The following is a 17,430-nucleotide window of genomic DNA, read 5'->3' as shown; positions in this document are numbered from 1 at the left end:
CATGGAGGAAATTAAATCAACATCCTCATTACAGATTTCGATTCCAAAGATGAACCAAGTCCTCATCATCTTAGCCACTTTAACTCTTTATGGAACAAGCAGCATTGAAACCAACATGTCAATATACTTCTTGAAGTTCTCATCATTAATTAATGGTGGCAAGATATGGATGATATGTTTCTTCCAACATATGCATTAAACATTTGCATTGATAAACAGTTGTATGTCCTTCAATCACTGACAAAAAGAAGTACATCAGTCATCACTAAGTTAAGAAAAATCATCTTGGAATTTGGGGTCAATATCATTAAATAGTAACATTGTTTAAGGGTGGGAAAGAAGGAATGATGTATTAGACTCTACATCAGACTCTTTATTCATTCATGACTTTAATCAAATAGCTAAAGTGCATGTATAATGTACGAGAATTGGCTCAATAACAATAATAGTTATGTACATACCTCATTAATTTTATAGAATGAACACAATATAACTCGAAGATACGTTGTTTTTGCTTGCTTCTCTTCAATAGCAGAAAAAACCAAAAGCTTGAAATTGATAATCAATGGCTGAAATCAAATAATCGGTATGATAATAGATCTAAGATGAATTTAAATTGCTAAAACACCTGATTTGAGAGTAAAACTCAAATCATCAATCTGATGGAAATCGATATCAGTTGATGATCGATTACCGATATTGATGAATGGTTAAAAATCAATGATCTGAAATTAAAATTGAAGCTTGAAGTAGAGTAAAAATCACAGTTTGAAAGATTGATAGTAATTGTTGAAGATGAAGATTAGTAGAAATCGTCTCAACAATTGAACCTCTACCTTGGATGAAATTGATGATCACAGAGCTAAAATCGATAACAATCTTGTAATGAGTTGTTGGTGTCAATAGATGAACATGAACCTCAATCACTCAGATTATCAATTGGGGATGTAGAAGAATGAAGAATGGAAGAATTAAGGAGATAGAAGATCGATCAGATTGAACTGGAGAACAAGGAATATTGATCTAGTAAATATTTTGGTAGAAGAATCGAACCAGATGATTTCTTGATGAAGTGAATGACGTTAACATTATATCTGATCGTCTTAAATTTAACCTAAGAGACTAATCTACCCCTAATTAATTAATCAATTAGATTAATTAGTGTTAATCATGTTTTTTTTATAAGCCACAAGATTAGTTTTGATCAAAAACTAAGATATGGTTCTCGTGTCTCACAAAATATAGGTGGTCTCAAATCAAAATATATATATATATATATATATATATATATATATATATATATATATATATATATATATATATATATATATATATATATATATATATATATATATATATATATATATATATATATTGCATGCATGTAAACATGCAGTCCACAAATTCAAAATGCCATCAAGAAGTCAAATTAGAATTTGGATTGACCCACGTTTCTGATTCAAACCACCTTTCAGAACTTTCTAATCCTTCTCGTATTTCCGCCTCTATCACCTTTTGATTTCTTGACCACTTTTTACCTATATATTCGTTTAAATTATTCACGTTTAATCACCATTGCCTTAAACACCAATACAAAAAAAAGATAATTGGTTAATGGATCATGACGGCGGTTCCAAGGACCACCCCAAGGACGGTGGAGGAGGGGAAGTGGAGGTAAAGTACAGAGGAGTTAGGAGGCGCCCATGGGGGAAATTTGCTGCGGAGATACGTGACCCTAACCGGCAAGGTACACGGGTTTGGTTAGGTACATTTGCAACTGCGGCGGAGGCAGCTAGAGCTTATGATCGGGCCGCCTTTGAAATGAGAGGGCATATGGCAGTACTTAATTTTCCGGCAGAGTATCCACCTACATTTTCAGCTGCTGCTTATAATACTTCGACCAGCACCACCACATCAGTGGCAGGGGAGTCGTCTTCAAGCAGTAGGGAAGGTAGGGAAGTGCTTGAATTCGAGTATTTTGATAATAAGTTGCTCGAGGATCTTCTTGGTTATGATGACAACAGAACAAAGAAGTGAAGTCTTGGTAATATACGAACGAAGCTGAATATTTGTGGCTTAAAAATAGATAAACGAACGTTGGCTCGTATGAGTAATGTGATCATGACGTAGTTTCAATTTTTGAAAGGATGTTTCAAATCAAAAAGTCGATTTTGGTGCAAGATAATTGGTCGTGTTTCATGGACATGGTAAACTGATATATTTTTGTTGCGACGAATTCAATAAAAGAAATTCTACACGTATACCCAAATTGTTTTGTGTACCCATGTTTGTATAATCTTCATTTGATTTATATATATATATATATATATATATATATATATATATATATATATATATATATATATATATATATATATATATATATATATATATATATATATATATATATATATATATATATATATATATATATATATATATATATACCCAAATTGTTTTGTGTACCCATGTTTGTATAATCTTCATTTGATTTATCTTCATTTGATTTATATGGTAAGGAATATATATATATCCCCAAATTGTTTTGTGTATCCATGTGAGTGCAGTATTATTTGTATAATCCTCATGTGAATTTATATGAGTGAGAAATATATATATATATATATATATATATATATATATATATATATATATATATATATATATATATATGAACCTTTAAAGATTAAGAACTCTAAGAACCATCTTTATTAACGGTATTTTCACGACAATAAAAAAAATAAAAATTTTTGAAAGAAAAACAATAAAATTTTATACGTAAGAGTATTACCCTATATACTTTTTCATTGTCTGATATTTTAATAAACCATATCTCATATTCTTTCTCTCAAACACAAAACCCAGCAATCTCCCCTCTCACCTTTTTTCCGGGCAGCCTCCGTCAGCATTTTTTTCGGCCGCCGTTGCTCCGTCATGAACAGTTATCAGATTTGAAACCACCACGATAATCACTACTAAAAACCACCACATACGTCATAGCTATCGCCATCTGCACAATCGTCCTCACCGGCTTTGCACAACTTGTTCGTCACCACTCTTCGCTGCTATTCGTCGCTCCAGATCTGCAGTCGTCCGCCTCCGTTCGTCACACCAGCTTTGCAACCATTCGGCGCACCAGATCCACTACCGTAGCTTCCAGATCTGAGATATTCCTACATCTGACGTTACTTTAATCTGGTAATATCTGATATATTTGGTTCGATTTCTTCATATCAGATTCCGCCACTATCACCGTCGACGACGGCTCCACCACCACTGCTACCTCCCTCTCCTCTGATCCGTTATACCTCTAAAGAAAACAAACACTAACCTCATTTCCCCATATAACAATCTCTAGATCTATAATTTTCAGTGACATATCTACGATTTACGTCAACAGATATACGAGCTCGAGATGAATTCAGATTTAAATCTTAAATCACGTACACAAACATCTCCACAAAAAAACGATGATGATAAGGAAGAAGGTAAAACAGATTTTGATCTTTTTTTCTTTAATTTATAAGTAATCTATGATGAAATCGATTGAATAATCAAATAGGTTTTCTTAAATCTATCAAACCGTTTGCCGATGACTAGGGATGCAAGTCCGGTTGAAGTTTTTTCTGTAATAAAGTTTTTGTATTCAAAATATGTTGCTTCTTCGTTCACTACTACAACTTTTTCAATGCAGGATAGAATATGCGATAGATATTTTTTTTGGGGATGTAGTTTTGAAATAATTTAAAATTTTACCCATTTTATTAAAACGCCTTCTTTTGAATCGTTTAACATCAAATTTTTTTCTTCCTTTTTCATTTAACATTTCATAAAACACATGTTTATATTTTAATCTCAATTTACTTATTTTTTTTGTTAATTATTATTATACTAAGTTCAATCTAAACGAATTTTTTTATTAATTATTATTTATTATATTATATTAAGTTGTGGTAGTATGTGAACTAACTATATTAAACTGTGAATTAATTATATTAAGATGTGATTTTTTTTAAGAAACTTGTGTTAATAATTTTATGCATTTATTAATTATTATTTATTATATTATATTAAATTATGGTTGTATTAATTTGTGAATTGATTATATTAAACTTTAAATTAACTGTATTAAGATATGTATTTTTTAAGAAATTTGTGTAACGTTTTTTTATAAATTTTGTGTTTGTATCAGAAATATGATATAAATAAGCATTATACACAAATGTGATTTTCTCTAATTTTGAGATTTTCTCTAATTTTGAATAAAATATGTAAAATTTAAACCGTGAATATTGTATAAGTTAAACTTTAAAAGAAGCACTAGTCTCAAAGGTATTGACGTAAGTATTAAGTTGAGAATATGGTTCTAAATGTATAATTTTTTATATTTTAATCTCGAACTTGCATATTTGTTTGTTAATTATTACTATACTAAGTTCAATTGAAACGTAACGTAATTTTTTTTATTAATTATTATATATTATATTATATTAAGTTGTGATTGTATTAAGTTGTAAATTAATTATATTAAACTGTGAATTAATAGTATTAAAATATAAATTTTTTGTGTGTTACTCTGTGAATTTTATGTATTAAACTGTGAATTGACTGTATTAAGTTGTGTTTTTTGTGTATTAAACTGTGAATTGGCTGTATTAAGTTATGAATTGACCATATTAAGCTATGATTTTTTCTTATAAATTTTGCATTTGCTTTTGAAATATGAGATGACAGAAACATCATATACAAATCTGATTTTGTAATTTTGAATAAAGTATGTAAAATTTAAACTGTGAATACTGTGTAAATAAACTTTGAAAGAATCACTAGGCTCCATATATGAAGGTATAAATTTAAGTTTTAAGTTGAAAAGATGGTTATAAATGTATAAAATTTTGTGAATTAAACTATAAGTTTGTTATATTAAACTGTGAATTATGTGTATTAAACTATGAACTAACTGTATTAAATTGTAAATTTTATGTATTACATTGTGAATTGACTATATTAAGTTGTTAATGGTTGTATTAAGCGGTGATTTTTTTATGGATTTTATGTTTGCTTTTGAAACATGAAATGAAAGAAGCATTATATATAAATACAATTTTCTCTAATTTTGAAAAGAAATATGTAAAATTTAAACTGTGAATATAGTGTAAATAAACTTTGAAAGAAGCACTTTGCTCTAGATCTGAAGGTATACATGTAAGTTTTAAGTTGAAAATATGGTTATAAATCTATAAATTTTTTATATTAAATTGTGAACTTATTATATTAAGTTGTGAATTTTGTGTGTATTAAATTATGAATTAATTGTACAAGCTATGAATTAATTGTATTAAATTGTGAATTTTGTTTATTAAACTATAAATTAAGTGTATTAAACTTATATTAAATTGTGGATTCTTTATAAATTTTGTTTAGTTCTATTAATATTAGTTTTAGTTGTTATAATAAGAAAATATATGCTTTAAACAGTGAATTCATGAGTTTTAAAAGTTTTAAGTTGTGAATTAATTATGAACAAGTCTATTAAACTGAGAATATGGTTGCAAATGTATAATTTTTAGGAATTAAATTGTAAATTTTACATTAAGTTGTGAAATTAATGTATTAAAATATGAATTGATTTTATTAAGTTGTGAATTGAATGTATTAAGATATTAATTAATTGTATTAAGTTGTGAATTTTGTATATTAAACTATACATTTATTATATTAACTTGTAAAATCGATATATTAAAATGTGAATTAACTGTATTAAGCTTTGAATTGATTGTATTATGCTATAAATTAATTGTATTAAGTTGAGATTTTTTATGAACTTAATATGAGATAAAAGAAACATTATACACATATATGATTTTCTCTAATTTTGAATAAAATATGTAAATTTTAAATTGTCACTGTCATGTAAATTAAACGTTGAAATATTAAATTGAGTTGTGAATTAGTGTCTGGAATGATGAATTATATTGTGAATTCGAATTTTTTTTATCCAGATCTGATTTTTGAGGGAATAATGTTGGCGGTGCTGGAACATATGGTTGGTGGTCGAAATGGTTGATGGCAGCGTATGATAGTTGGTGGCGTTAAGGCTAGTGGTGGTGGTAGAGTAAGGATATGTTATTCTTTTCACTCATCTTCGTCTTCTTCGCAGATTTCAGATAAGTTATCCACTATTATGATTCATGCATATGTTTTTTTTACTATATTAAGCTGTGATTTTTTTTTATGAATTTTGTGTTTGCTTCTTAAATATGTGAAAAAAGAAGCATTATACACAATATTAAGTTTTGAATTTACTGTATTTTGCGGTGATTTTTTTTATTAATTTTGTGTTAAAATATGAATGATTTATATATGAATTTTTGTATAAATATTCTTGTGAATATATCTTTTTTTTTTGTGTTGTATACTTATGTAAGAATGCTTTAGTTTTTATAATTGTTTTGTATTAAATTCAAAATAAGTAAATTAACAGGTTTATTAAACTATGATTGTAGTATTTAACATGTGATTGCATTGCTTTATATGCAGATATGATTTGTAAGGAAGAATGGTTGCGATGCTGGCACAGGTAGTTCGTGGTGGTGGTGGTAGAGTTTCGGTTTGACAATTCTCTATATTTGTGAATTAATGTAAAGTTGATTGTATTAAGTTGTGAATTTTGTGTATTAAACTGTAAATGGGTTGTATAAATTTGTATTTTATAAAAATTTTGTGTTAAAATATGAATGAATGCCTGAACGAAAATATTAAACTTTAAAAATTTACAATTTTACCCTTTTCTTATCAAAAAGATAAAAATTTGGATGTTAACATATTTAGTAATATTCATAATACATATTTACTTATGAAATCAGGGTTCTTAGGGTTCTTAATCTTTTATGGTTCCCATTTGAACCACTATATATATATATATATATATATATATATATATATATATATATATATATATATATATATATATATATATATAATTAAAAGAGAACCTTTAATTCTAAACTGAAGAAATTAGGATCATTGATTGCATATCAATCATATATTTCCTACCTTTGGATTATTTGATGACATCATCTTTGTCAACCCATTTATTTTTGTTAATAGATTCTATAAAACGTATATTACGTTTTAAATTATAATTCCATTAATGACACTTAAATTTCACCAAAAATAAAATGAATTAAATTAGGAATTCTATTAATGACAGTTAAATATCACCAAAAATGGAGAAAACATATTGTTTTGATTTTTACATAATATATCTAACCTAAGTTTTGTAGTGGAGAAGAAAATGGAGAAAACATATTGTTTTGATTTTTACTTAACGATTTAGATTTGTAGTCGAACGACTGGAATTATAAATACATCAGATAAAGGTAAGAAAACAAGTAACTCAAATTCCACTTGACAACTTTTTAGTCATCCCATATATGCTTATTTCTTGATAACTAATATTTGTACAATTTATCGATATTTATGCTAAAGTTGTGACAACTTGAAAATAATTGTAACTCAAGTTGCTTGATTTTTTTAGATTTCTTGTAGGTCGAAATTGGAGTTGACGAACAAAAGAAATGATCGAATTCATCTAGATTCTTGTGAACGTAAGTAAAATATATTTTGATTTTTATGTTATGAGGGTGTCAAATTTTGTGGTTTGAAAATTAATTATCACAGTTGTGTTATTTTAGAAATTTGAATCGGATCTTTCTATGGGATTCCCCATTTTTTCATACTTTTGACGAATTGTTCAATAAGTTGAGCAGTCAAATTATAAACGATAGACTCATACACAATGTATGGCATATCCTTTGCTTTTGGTTGTTAAAATCACAAATTTGTTTTTTTTTTTTCGTTTTTTTATGTGTTAGGATTTGAGACCTTGATTTGGATACTTGGAAATTTTGTTTGGTCTACCTGTCTACTACCTGTTCGATGAAATGCTTAAGGGAACAATATTGGGATAAACTTGCGGCCCGACTTAAATTACTATAAAAATATATTGTTTAAATTACTTAAAAAATATATTTGTCGATATTTGTTATCCTTCACAGTTTAAATTTGTATGTTTATCCTTATAGTTTCATGTTTCATCCCTAATAGTTCTTTGTTTATGTTTTAGTTATAATGTCTTCTTTGACCCTTGATCACATTGGTTAGTATCTAATATTAAGTTTTATTTGAAAATTATATTTAATTGCAAGTTATTACACTATCTAATACCCCAATAATCTCTAATATTTGTATAAGATGGTGACAATTATTATTTTTTATTGCAACTTCTCTTCATATTGATTATCGGATGTGGTTTGAGTTATGGAATGTTGCGACTTAGGGGATTCCACATTGTGGGGCGTTGGAATTCATTACAGAAGGAGACATGATTTATATACTTTATTGGGTATTGATGGAAACGTTTAATTCTTGCTCATGTAGATCGATAAATATTTTACAATATGTTCTTTTAACCTTATATTAGGACCTTTTTTGGAAAAAAAAATTGTTTTTAATATTAAACTTTGAAAAAAAAGTTCATATATAGCATCATACTCTTAAAAAATGACTTTTTTGGATTATTTTTAGTTAATATGGAAAGTTATATTTTTTGTATATTGAAGCTCATTTTAACGATTGTTTTCTGGAAAAAATCCTTAATAGCATTAAACTTTGCAAAAAAGTTCATCAATAGCATTGTAGTTTCAAAAAATGATTTTTCCGTATTCTTTTTGGCTAATCTAGAAAAAAAAATCTACATTAGAGCTAATTAACAGGATTTTTTTTAAAACATTTTATTAATGGAAAATACATTTTCATTTTCTTTCGCGTAATAGACCATTGATGTAAGAAAAATATTTCAAATATGGACCATTTGTGTACTTTTGTTCACATGTGAACCATTTATGTAGTATATAAATTTAATTGTTAATTAGTAGATCATTAATATGACAATTTTCTAGGGAAAATTTGTTTTTAGTATTGAAATTTGCAAAAAAAAAAGTATAATGATAACAATATATTAATTTATTTTGTATTTATATATATATATATATATATATATATATATATATATATATATATATATATATATATATATATATATAAAAGTTATATTATAATATAAGTTTTTAAATAAGACATAACGAGATTATCACCTTATAAAAATAAAAATAAAATAGCAACCAATTAATTGATTCTTTATTTCAATATTTCATTATTATCTTTAAACGGTTAATTATGTTATAAAGTTTTGTTATACGAAAATTTTGTCAAATATATAAAAGTAATCATGTTTTAATTTTTCAAATTATTAAAGTAATCATGGTTTATGTTTTTCATATATGAAAATCATATTACGAAAAAGAGTGTTAGAATCTACCCGTTTTAAAATAAATTTCACATATTATTTTCGTTTTTAAACAGATATTTTGACAAAATACCTATTTTTTTAGGATTAATGTGTACTTATATATGAATAAGAGATGATACAAGAACAATATATTACGTGTTCTTTAAAGTATAGCATGTTCCTGCTAAGAACATATGAAAATTTGCATTCACAAATAAGTCTCATTTTTTAACCAATTTGCTAATATTTATTGCAACACACCCTCCCTCTAAACCTTAAGCCTCTAAATAGTCGTCTGAAACTTATCATCAAAAGAAACTATTTGGTACCGTTGCATCACAAATAGTCAAAATAAACTATCTAGAGATTTGGTCCAAGGTTTCCTCTATGTCATGACATTTAAACCCTTTATAAACACCCTATACCCTAAACCCTTTAAAAACATCTAAAATTAGAGGTTCTTACGGTTCTTAACCTTTTTTGGTTCTCATTTGAACCCTTACCCCCTTTACTATACAGTTACTTATTTTGTTATTATTTTGTTGTTATTTCAATGGTTGTTATTATGGAAGTAGAATCCACTATCGAGTATGTATGAATGGGAGATTTTATATTAATTTTTTTTCTGTCCAAATTAACGATACGTTCCATTAACGAGCTTTTTTTATTGCAAATAAAGTAATATGATACGATGTAACTGTTATCATAATACAATAAATGAGAAAGCAAGCACATAAAAAACTGTGGCGTTAAGCTTTTTTTTTTATGATAGAATCAATTATTTTGAAAACTACATTCATAAATTGTTATGCGTGATCCGTGTACTTTATTAAGAAGTTCCACTGCATCCTGCGTGAGGAAACCAAACTTATCAAATGCAAATTGTATGTACATTTGTTGATTTTCAATGCACGACTTTTATATTTTGGGACTTTGCATGTGACAGCGTTTAAAACGGCATTTCCGTTTTGAAACTTTTTAGGAGACTTTGAAAGTCTGGTTTTAAAGGAAACATTTTCATATGGTAACACAACTTAAAACTGTAATTTTAAACAAAAGTAGTGTTATAATCTAAAAGTTTTTGAGAGTTTATTTTTTCAAAGCTTTTATTTTAACTCTGTGTTCTTATATAATTTTATATTTTTAAAAATTCTGAACGTGTTTGCGAAACACTACTACACAAATAAATCTACTTCTATCTACCAACTAGTTTTGTTATACACGTCGAAATATAATTTGATGACGATTAAACATAAATTGAAAGCTTATTTAAAACTTATATTACATCACTACAAGGAAAATCATGAATAGCTACGGAATAAAATTTCGTAGCTATTTTGTTACGAAACGACTTTTTGTACCTTTTTTATTACAATATTTTCTACAAAATAAAACTCCAAAGCAACACTTCAGACTAGTTATGGATAATTGTTACGGAATCGTAATCTATTGTTTGCTACTAAATTTACTATAGCATGAAAGTACATAACTATTTTGCTACATAAATTACTATGGAACTAAATTTTGTAGCTATTTTGCTACAAAATGATATTCCATAGCTATTTTGCTACGAATTTTTGTTACAAAAGTGAATTATGTAGCTTTTTTGATACGAAAATTGAAACCCATAGCTATTATACCACGGTAGTTTGCTACGGAATTAAATTTCATAGCTATTATGTTACATATTTGAAATCCATAGCTATTATGCTATAAAATTTTGCTACGAAACTAAATTTTGTAACTATTACGGAATAAATTTTTTGTAGATTTTATGCTATAGAATTTTGCTATTCGTAACTATTTTGCAACATAATCAAATTCAATATCTGTTATGCTATTATAAATTGAAAGCACCTCATACATCGTCCTCCGTCATCCATACGGGCTAAATGAAAAAACAATTAAGGACTAAATACACAATTTTAACTAAACTATAAGGAAGATTTGTTTAAAAAAATGTTAAAAAAAAGAAATTAGTTTACACTTGATAGAAAATAAATTTCACTCATCTCGAAAATTTTGACACAAACTTTCCCCCACCCACCACCAAATCGACGTCATTTTCTCCCTTGCCCCAAATCAATCGCTAGATAGCAGTTGCCCATACCCTAAATAGATGCATTTTTCCTCAGTCGTGCACCACCTTACTCCCTCAGTCGCATGTATGTGTTTGTGTATACGTAGTCGAGGACTCTCTGATCTCTCCCAACATACACGCACATCAAAGATTATTTCTTCTTATACAACATTATTTTCAGGCCCACATCTCCTAATTCAACTCTATTCCAATCAAATACTCGATCATCATCACCATCAACAACAGAAGCACCCTCTACTAATAATTCAAGTAGTATACAAATTTTAGCAGTAGACAAGGCTGATTTAGTTGTTTTTACGTATACAGCTTATTGTACAAGAGCTTTGACCGTGACGTTTATGTGTTTTATTTCAAAATGGTGATGACGTGTCATGGAGCAGGAGGTTCAGGGTCTGGATTAGGATCAAGATCAGGCCCAGGTGTGGGATCGGAGCAGGTTGATGACGGGCTACGCGAGTTCATCGCGTCTAAGATCACGAGGGGTATCCATTAGGCAAACCCGGTCATTTTTGGGTCGATCAAGGAGGGGATTATTGAGCGGTTGGAGGATCACCTCCGAACATTCAGGAGTGACTTGGCGTCCAACCAGTCAGGGACGCACACACTGTCCTTCAAGGACTTATGGGGGAGTGGTGCACCAGACTTTCATGGGGTGAAGGACCCCATTGCTACTAGGAGATTGATCACAGACATCAAGTCTGTGCAGTTGACGAGCTTCTGCCCGGAGAGGTCGAAGGTTCGCTTTGTTGCGGGTTGTTTGAGAGACAAAGCTAAAGATTGGTAGGAGTCGGTTAGTGACTCACTGGGATCCCCAGCCATCGATTCTATGACTTGGTCGGACTTTGTAACCAGGTTTAGGGATGAGTTTGCGCCAGTTGTGGAGCTTCAACAGCTAACTAGGAGTTTCTTGACATGAGACAAACTACTGAGACAATGGTGGAGATCACTGCCAAGTTCTGAGAGGGGCCTTGTTGGTACCTCAGTATGCAGGGGATAAGGAGATGCGGAAGACCTGTTATCATGTCATGTTGAGGGCTGATATTCGGGAGCATGTCAGCTACTCAACCTACCCGACCCTGGAGTCCATGATTGCTAGGGCAAGGGAGAGAGAGATTGATTTAGAGCACCTCAGGAAGAGGAAGGTAGAGACGGAGCAGATTACTGGGGTTTTGGGGAAGAATTCCAAGGGATCTAATACTAGGTCGATGGGCCAATCGAGCCATATCTGCTACAGGAAATGCGGCGGGCCGCATAAGGGAGCTTGTAGAGCGGGATCATCGGGCTGCTACAAGTGCGGCAAGACGAGGCACTTTGGAAGGAATTGTACTGCCCCTCCCCCTAATGTCCAGACATCAGACCTGATTTGCTTTCATTGTAACCAGAGGGGCCTTTAAAAGGCCAAATACCCTAGTTTGACAGCAGCAACACCAGTGGTGGCGCCAACTCCAGCGACTACTCGGGTTACGGATGGCCGGAAGGTCAAGTCAGAGGCTCTAGTGGTGAGGAGCTGAGCTTTCCAGTTGACAGCCGAGGAGGCAAGCACCGCACCTGATGTGGTGACAGGTATGATTTATTCTCTGTAACTTTTATTATATGTCGCTTGTGATATTGATGTGCCATGTTATATGTTTTGTTTAGGATCATTCCATGTGAACGGTATCCCAGTTCAGGTGTTTTTTGATTCGGTTGCTACCCGATCATTTGTCTCTCTTGCGCTTAGCAAGAGGTTCCCTGAGACTTCGGGCATGTTGGATTGCCCTCTAGAGGTCGAGATTACGGACGACCGATCAGTGCGAGCATCAGAGGTTTTCAGGGATTGTGTTTTAAGGTTGTTTGAGTAGCGCTACTTGGTAGAGTTGGTTCCCATACCATTACGGGGGAACAAGGTTATTATAGGCATGGATTGGTTGAGCCCCAATGGGGTAGTGATCGACTGCACACAACAGTTGGTCCGGTTCAGGACCCCAAGTGGGGGAGAGCTGGTGATTCAGGGCGAGAGGCCACAACGTGGACCAACTATATGTTCAGCAGCAAGAGCTAGGCGTTATCTCCATTAGGGGTGGGCAAGGTATGTCGCCTATGTCTTGGATACCTGGGAGGCGGGTAAGGCGACGATGAGTGACGTACTGGTGGTACGAGAGTACGCGGATGTATTCCCAGAGGAGATGCCTAGGATACCTCCGGAGAGGCAGGTAGAGTTCAGGATCGACCTAGTCTCTGGTGCAGCTCCGATAGCCAAGGCACCGTATCGGTTCGCTCCTCCTGAGATGCAAGAGTTGTATACACAGCTGCAGGAGCTGTTAGAAAAAGGATTCATCAGACCAAGTAGTTCACCCTGGCGAGCCCCTATTCTATTTGTGAAGAAGAAGGACGGTTCACATCGGATGTGTATAGATTACCGGGAGCTGAATAAGGTAACGGTGAAGAACCATTTACCCACTCTCGAGGATTGATGATCTATTTAACCAGCTTCAGGGAGTATCTTGGTTCCCCAAGATTGATTTGCGTTCAATTTATCATCATATGAGGGCTAGAGAGGAGGATGTGCAAAAGACTACTTTTCGGACACGATATGCTCACTGTGAGTTCGTGGTGATGCCTTTCGGGCTCACCAATGCTCCTGTCGCATTCATGGATCTCATGAACCGCGTATGCAGACCGATGTTGGATCGGTCTGTGATAGTTTTCATTGATGACATCTTGGTTTATTCCAAGACGCATGAGCAGCATGAGGAGCACTTGCGAGAGGTGTTGGATATTCTAAGGAGGGAGAGCATGTATGCCAAGTTCTCCAAGTGCGAGTTTTGGTTATGCGAGGTGCAGTTTCTTGGGCATCTTGTCAACCAGAATGGGATTTCGGTCGACCTGGCCAAAGTGGAGGTCGTGATGAGGTGGGAGGTTCCAAGGTCTCCATCTGAGATTCGGAGCTTCCTGGGACTAGCATGTTATTATCGGAGATTCATTCAGGACTTCTCCAAGATACTCGTGCCTTTGACCCGGTTAACAAGGAAAGTTGTGGGTTTTTTGCTGGGGGCCTGAGCAGCAGGCCACATTTGAGACACTGAGACAGAGATTGTGCGAGGCACCAATCCTAGCCCTGCCAGAGGGCGTGGAGGATTTTGTAGTGTATTGTGATGCGTTCATCTCAGGTTTGGGTGCAATATTGATGCAGAGAGGGCATGTTATCGCATACGCTTCGAGGAAGCCGAAGCCTCATGAGGCGAACTATCCGACGCATGATATGGAGCTGGGAGCAGTTGTTTTCGCCCTCAAGATTTGGCGTCATTACCTTTATGGAGTCCGTTGTACCATTTACACGGACCATAAAAGTTTGAGGTACCTCATGGATCAGCCAAATATGAATATGAGGCAGCGTCGATGGCTAGATGTGGTGAAGGATTACGATTGTGAGATCCTCTACCATCCCGGGGAAGGCCAATTTCGTGGCCGATGTGCTTAGCCGCAAGGTAGCACTGATCAGAGATACTAGCTTGAGGTTGACCGTGGTGACTCCGCTGTTGGAGCGGATACGAGAAGCCCAGCGGGAGGCTATGAAGAAGGAACATCATAAGAGTGAGCGTATTGTGGGCCAGTGTGACATCCCCATTTTCACGGCCAGAAAAGACCGATTTTGTTTATGTTTTGTTTGAAAATCAGAGTAGCATTTTAAATAAAAGTGTTGCGGAATTTTTCCCAAAACAAAATATGATAAAGATTTATCAAAAGCATTTCCAAAGAAATGTATTTCATTAAAAGACTTGGAATGTCATGTTCGTTACAGATCAAAAGCATAAACAGTACAATATAAGCCTTACTACATTATTTCATATCTACAGGCCTATATCCGTAATCCCTCATCCAAAACATCGCATCTCTGCTCATGCGCCACTACATGTAATACAAGAAACTAAGTGGGTCAGGCTTGGGAGCCTGGTGAGCACATAGGGTTTTCATCCCACAATACATAAGTTATTTAATTTCATCAATCAACAATAACCCGATTACCCGTCCCCGTTAATCTTAAATTACGTCCCTAAACACCTATCATAAGGGACCTATCCTAAGGATCATCATCGGGATGGACACTACTATTAAGGGGGTTCCTCAGCAATAAATGTCCTAAAGGAAACCATGTGGGGGATCGAGTACACCGGTGAACACATCGTTCACAAACACCTACAGGTTGCGAGCCTGCTAGCGTTCCACTGGACTGTCTAGAAGAGTTCGTTGTCGTCATCCATACTCCGCTAGATGACAGAATCAACAACATCAACATCGAGACCTCTCATCATTTTATCACACATCACCTATTACATCTACCCATGTTTTACCCCAACATTTTCGTAGATATAAAATACATATAAAGTTCAAATCATTGAAAACATGTATAAAAACGTTCATTCAGCATAGACATCAAGTATTCAGATAATATGCACACATAGCACGTAAATTATATAAAATACTTCATATCTATGTGTAAGCTGAAAGTAACTATACACTCACCTGAAAGGTGGTGACTCAGCACTCAGACAGCGCTTCGATATTCTCAAAACAATTTCCCTTCGATAAAACCTAGTATCAATACCACTAAGGTTTAGTCTAACGATAACTGCGACAAATTAATAGTCTGACTATTATTACTATTATATAATTGTTAAATAACACTCAGTATAACACATAATAATAGCCCAAATAATTATTTTAAGGACGTAATAACATTACTATAATTATTTGAAAGCTATATTCAAATTTGCGTAAACGTAGCTCACTTACAGCGGATTTTAAAGAAAACCGGGCTTTGCTCGGAGCAGCGTTTCCAAAACCGAAAGACCCTTTTTTCTCGGGACTCCGGGAGTCTCGGGGCTTCCTTTAGGTGCTAGGGATATTCCCTAGGGTTTAGGGGTGATTTGGGATCTTAGAGAGAAAAAGAAACTAGAGAGAGAATTGATTTTGGTGTGAAAAATCCGGAGACCCTTGCCCCCTTTTATAGCCTGCGAGGCCTCGGACTACGTTGGTCGTAATCCTTGGCTACGTGGCGCGTATCTTCGGATGAGGCTGCCAGCGAGCCTCCAACTGTCTTGCACTCGGAGCGGATAAGAGCGAGGGTACACGGGGCGTACTGACTTCGGACGCGGGGCGTAAGTGAGGAGCAACGTGTCCGAATCCGAGGTGACCTCTGATCTGCGATGGACGGTCTAGATCACTGCTACGTCATCGATTCTTCACCAGGTCTCGCAATTTCATGCTTCAACTTTAAAAATTTGTAACTTTCGCGTACGAGCTCCATTTTCGATGTTCTTTATATCCACGCGAAGGTGGGAACCTACTCTACAACTTCCGTTTAGACTCCGTCAGCTAATTATGACTTTATTTAAAAGTTATATTATTAACAGACCGGGACACGATTGGTCCGTTAAAAATTCATAACTACTTCATCTGACGTTCGTTTTCATCTTTCTTTTTATCGTTATGCTAATATTAACAAGATTTTCAATTCTCGTTTAGGTTGTGTCGGCTAAAAAACCGTTTGATCCAATATTCGAATTTCGGACTGTACACGGCTAAGCCGAAACTTCGAAAAATCATAACTTCTTCATACGAAGTCAGATTTGGGTGTTCTTTTTATGGACGCTGGCGGTTTAACGTATTATAAAATTTTTGTTTAGATCGCTAAGGCTAAATCTCGCTCTATCGTAAATTCACTATTTACGCTTCTCGGTATCGTGCCGGTTCCGTCGCGAAACTTGGACGGGTCATAACTTCTTCATTATAACTCGGATTTCGGAGTTCTTTATATCCCCGGAATCCTTGTTTCGATCACTACAACTTTATGTAAAGATATCAGGCTTATATCACACTTTAATTTTGACGCTTATTTTTATCTTTTATTAATTATACATTTATAAATAAGTAATAAGCACACAAATACACATAATTCACATAATACTCAAATATTTCATCTTTATTACTTCAAAAA

At 33.1% G+C, this 17,430-nt stretch overlaps 1 protein-coding gene across 1 annotated transcript; it reads left to right on the top strand.

The window, feature by feature from the left end:
• Window positions 1–1,404: 1,404 nt before the first annotated feature.
• On the top strand, window positions 1,405–2,270 carry LOC111918332 (ethylene-responsive transcription factor ERF098). The gene has a single exon (XM_023914009.3). It carries the CDS (start codon window positions 1,615–1,617, stop codon window positions 2,035–2,037), a length of 423 nt encoding a protein of 140 aa, XP_023769777.1. The 5' UTR covers window positions 1,405–1,614; the 3' UTR covers window positions 2,038–2,270.
• Window positions 2,271–17,430: the final 15,160 nt, after the last annotated feature.

This window comes from Lactuca sativa, chromosome 8, assembly GCF_002870075.4.
Source record: "Lactuca sativa cultivar Salinas chromosome 8, Lsat_Salinas_v11, whole genome shotgun sequence".
NCBI lineage: Eukaryota > Viridiplantae > Streptophyta > Magnoliopsida > Asterales > Asteraceae > Lactuca > Lactuca sativa.
The sequence above is the reverse complement of the archived record's forward strand: the minus strand, read 5'-3'. Positions and strand labels throughout refer to the sequence as shown.

Excerpts from the sequence above, each read along its gene's own strand:
- LOC111918332 (XM_023914009.3), top strand. The coding sequence starts at position 1,615 with ATGGATCATGACGGCGGTTCCAAGGACCACCCCAAGGACGGTGGAGGA.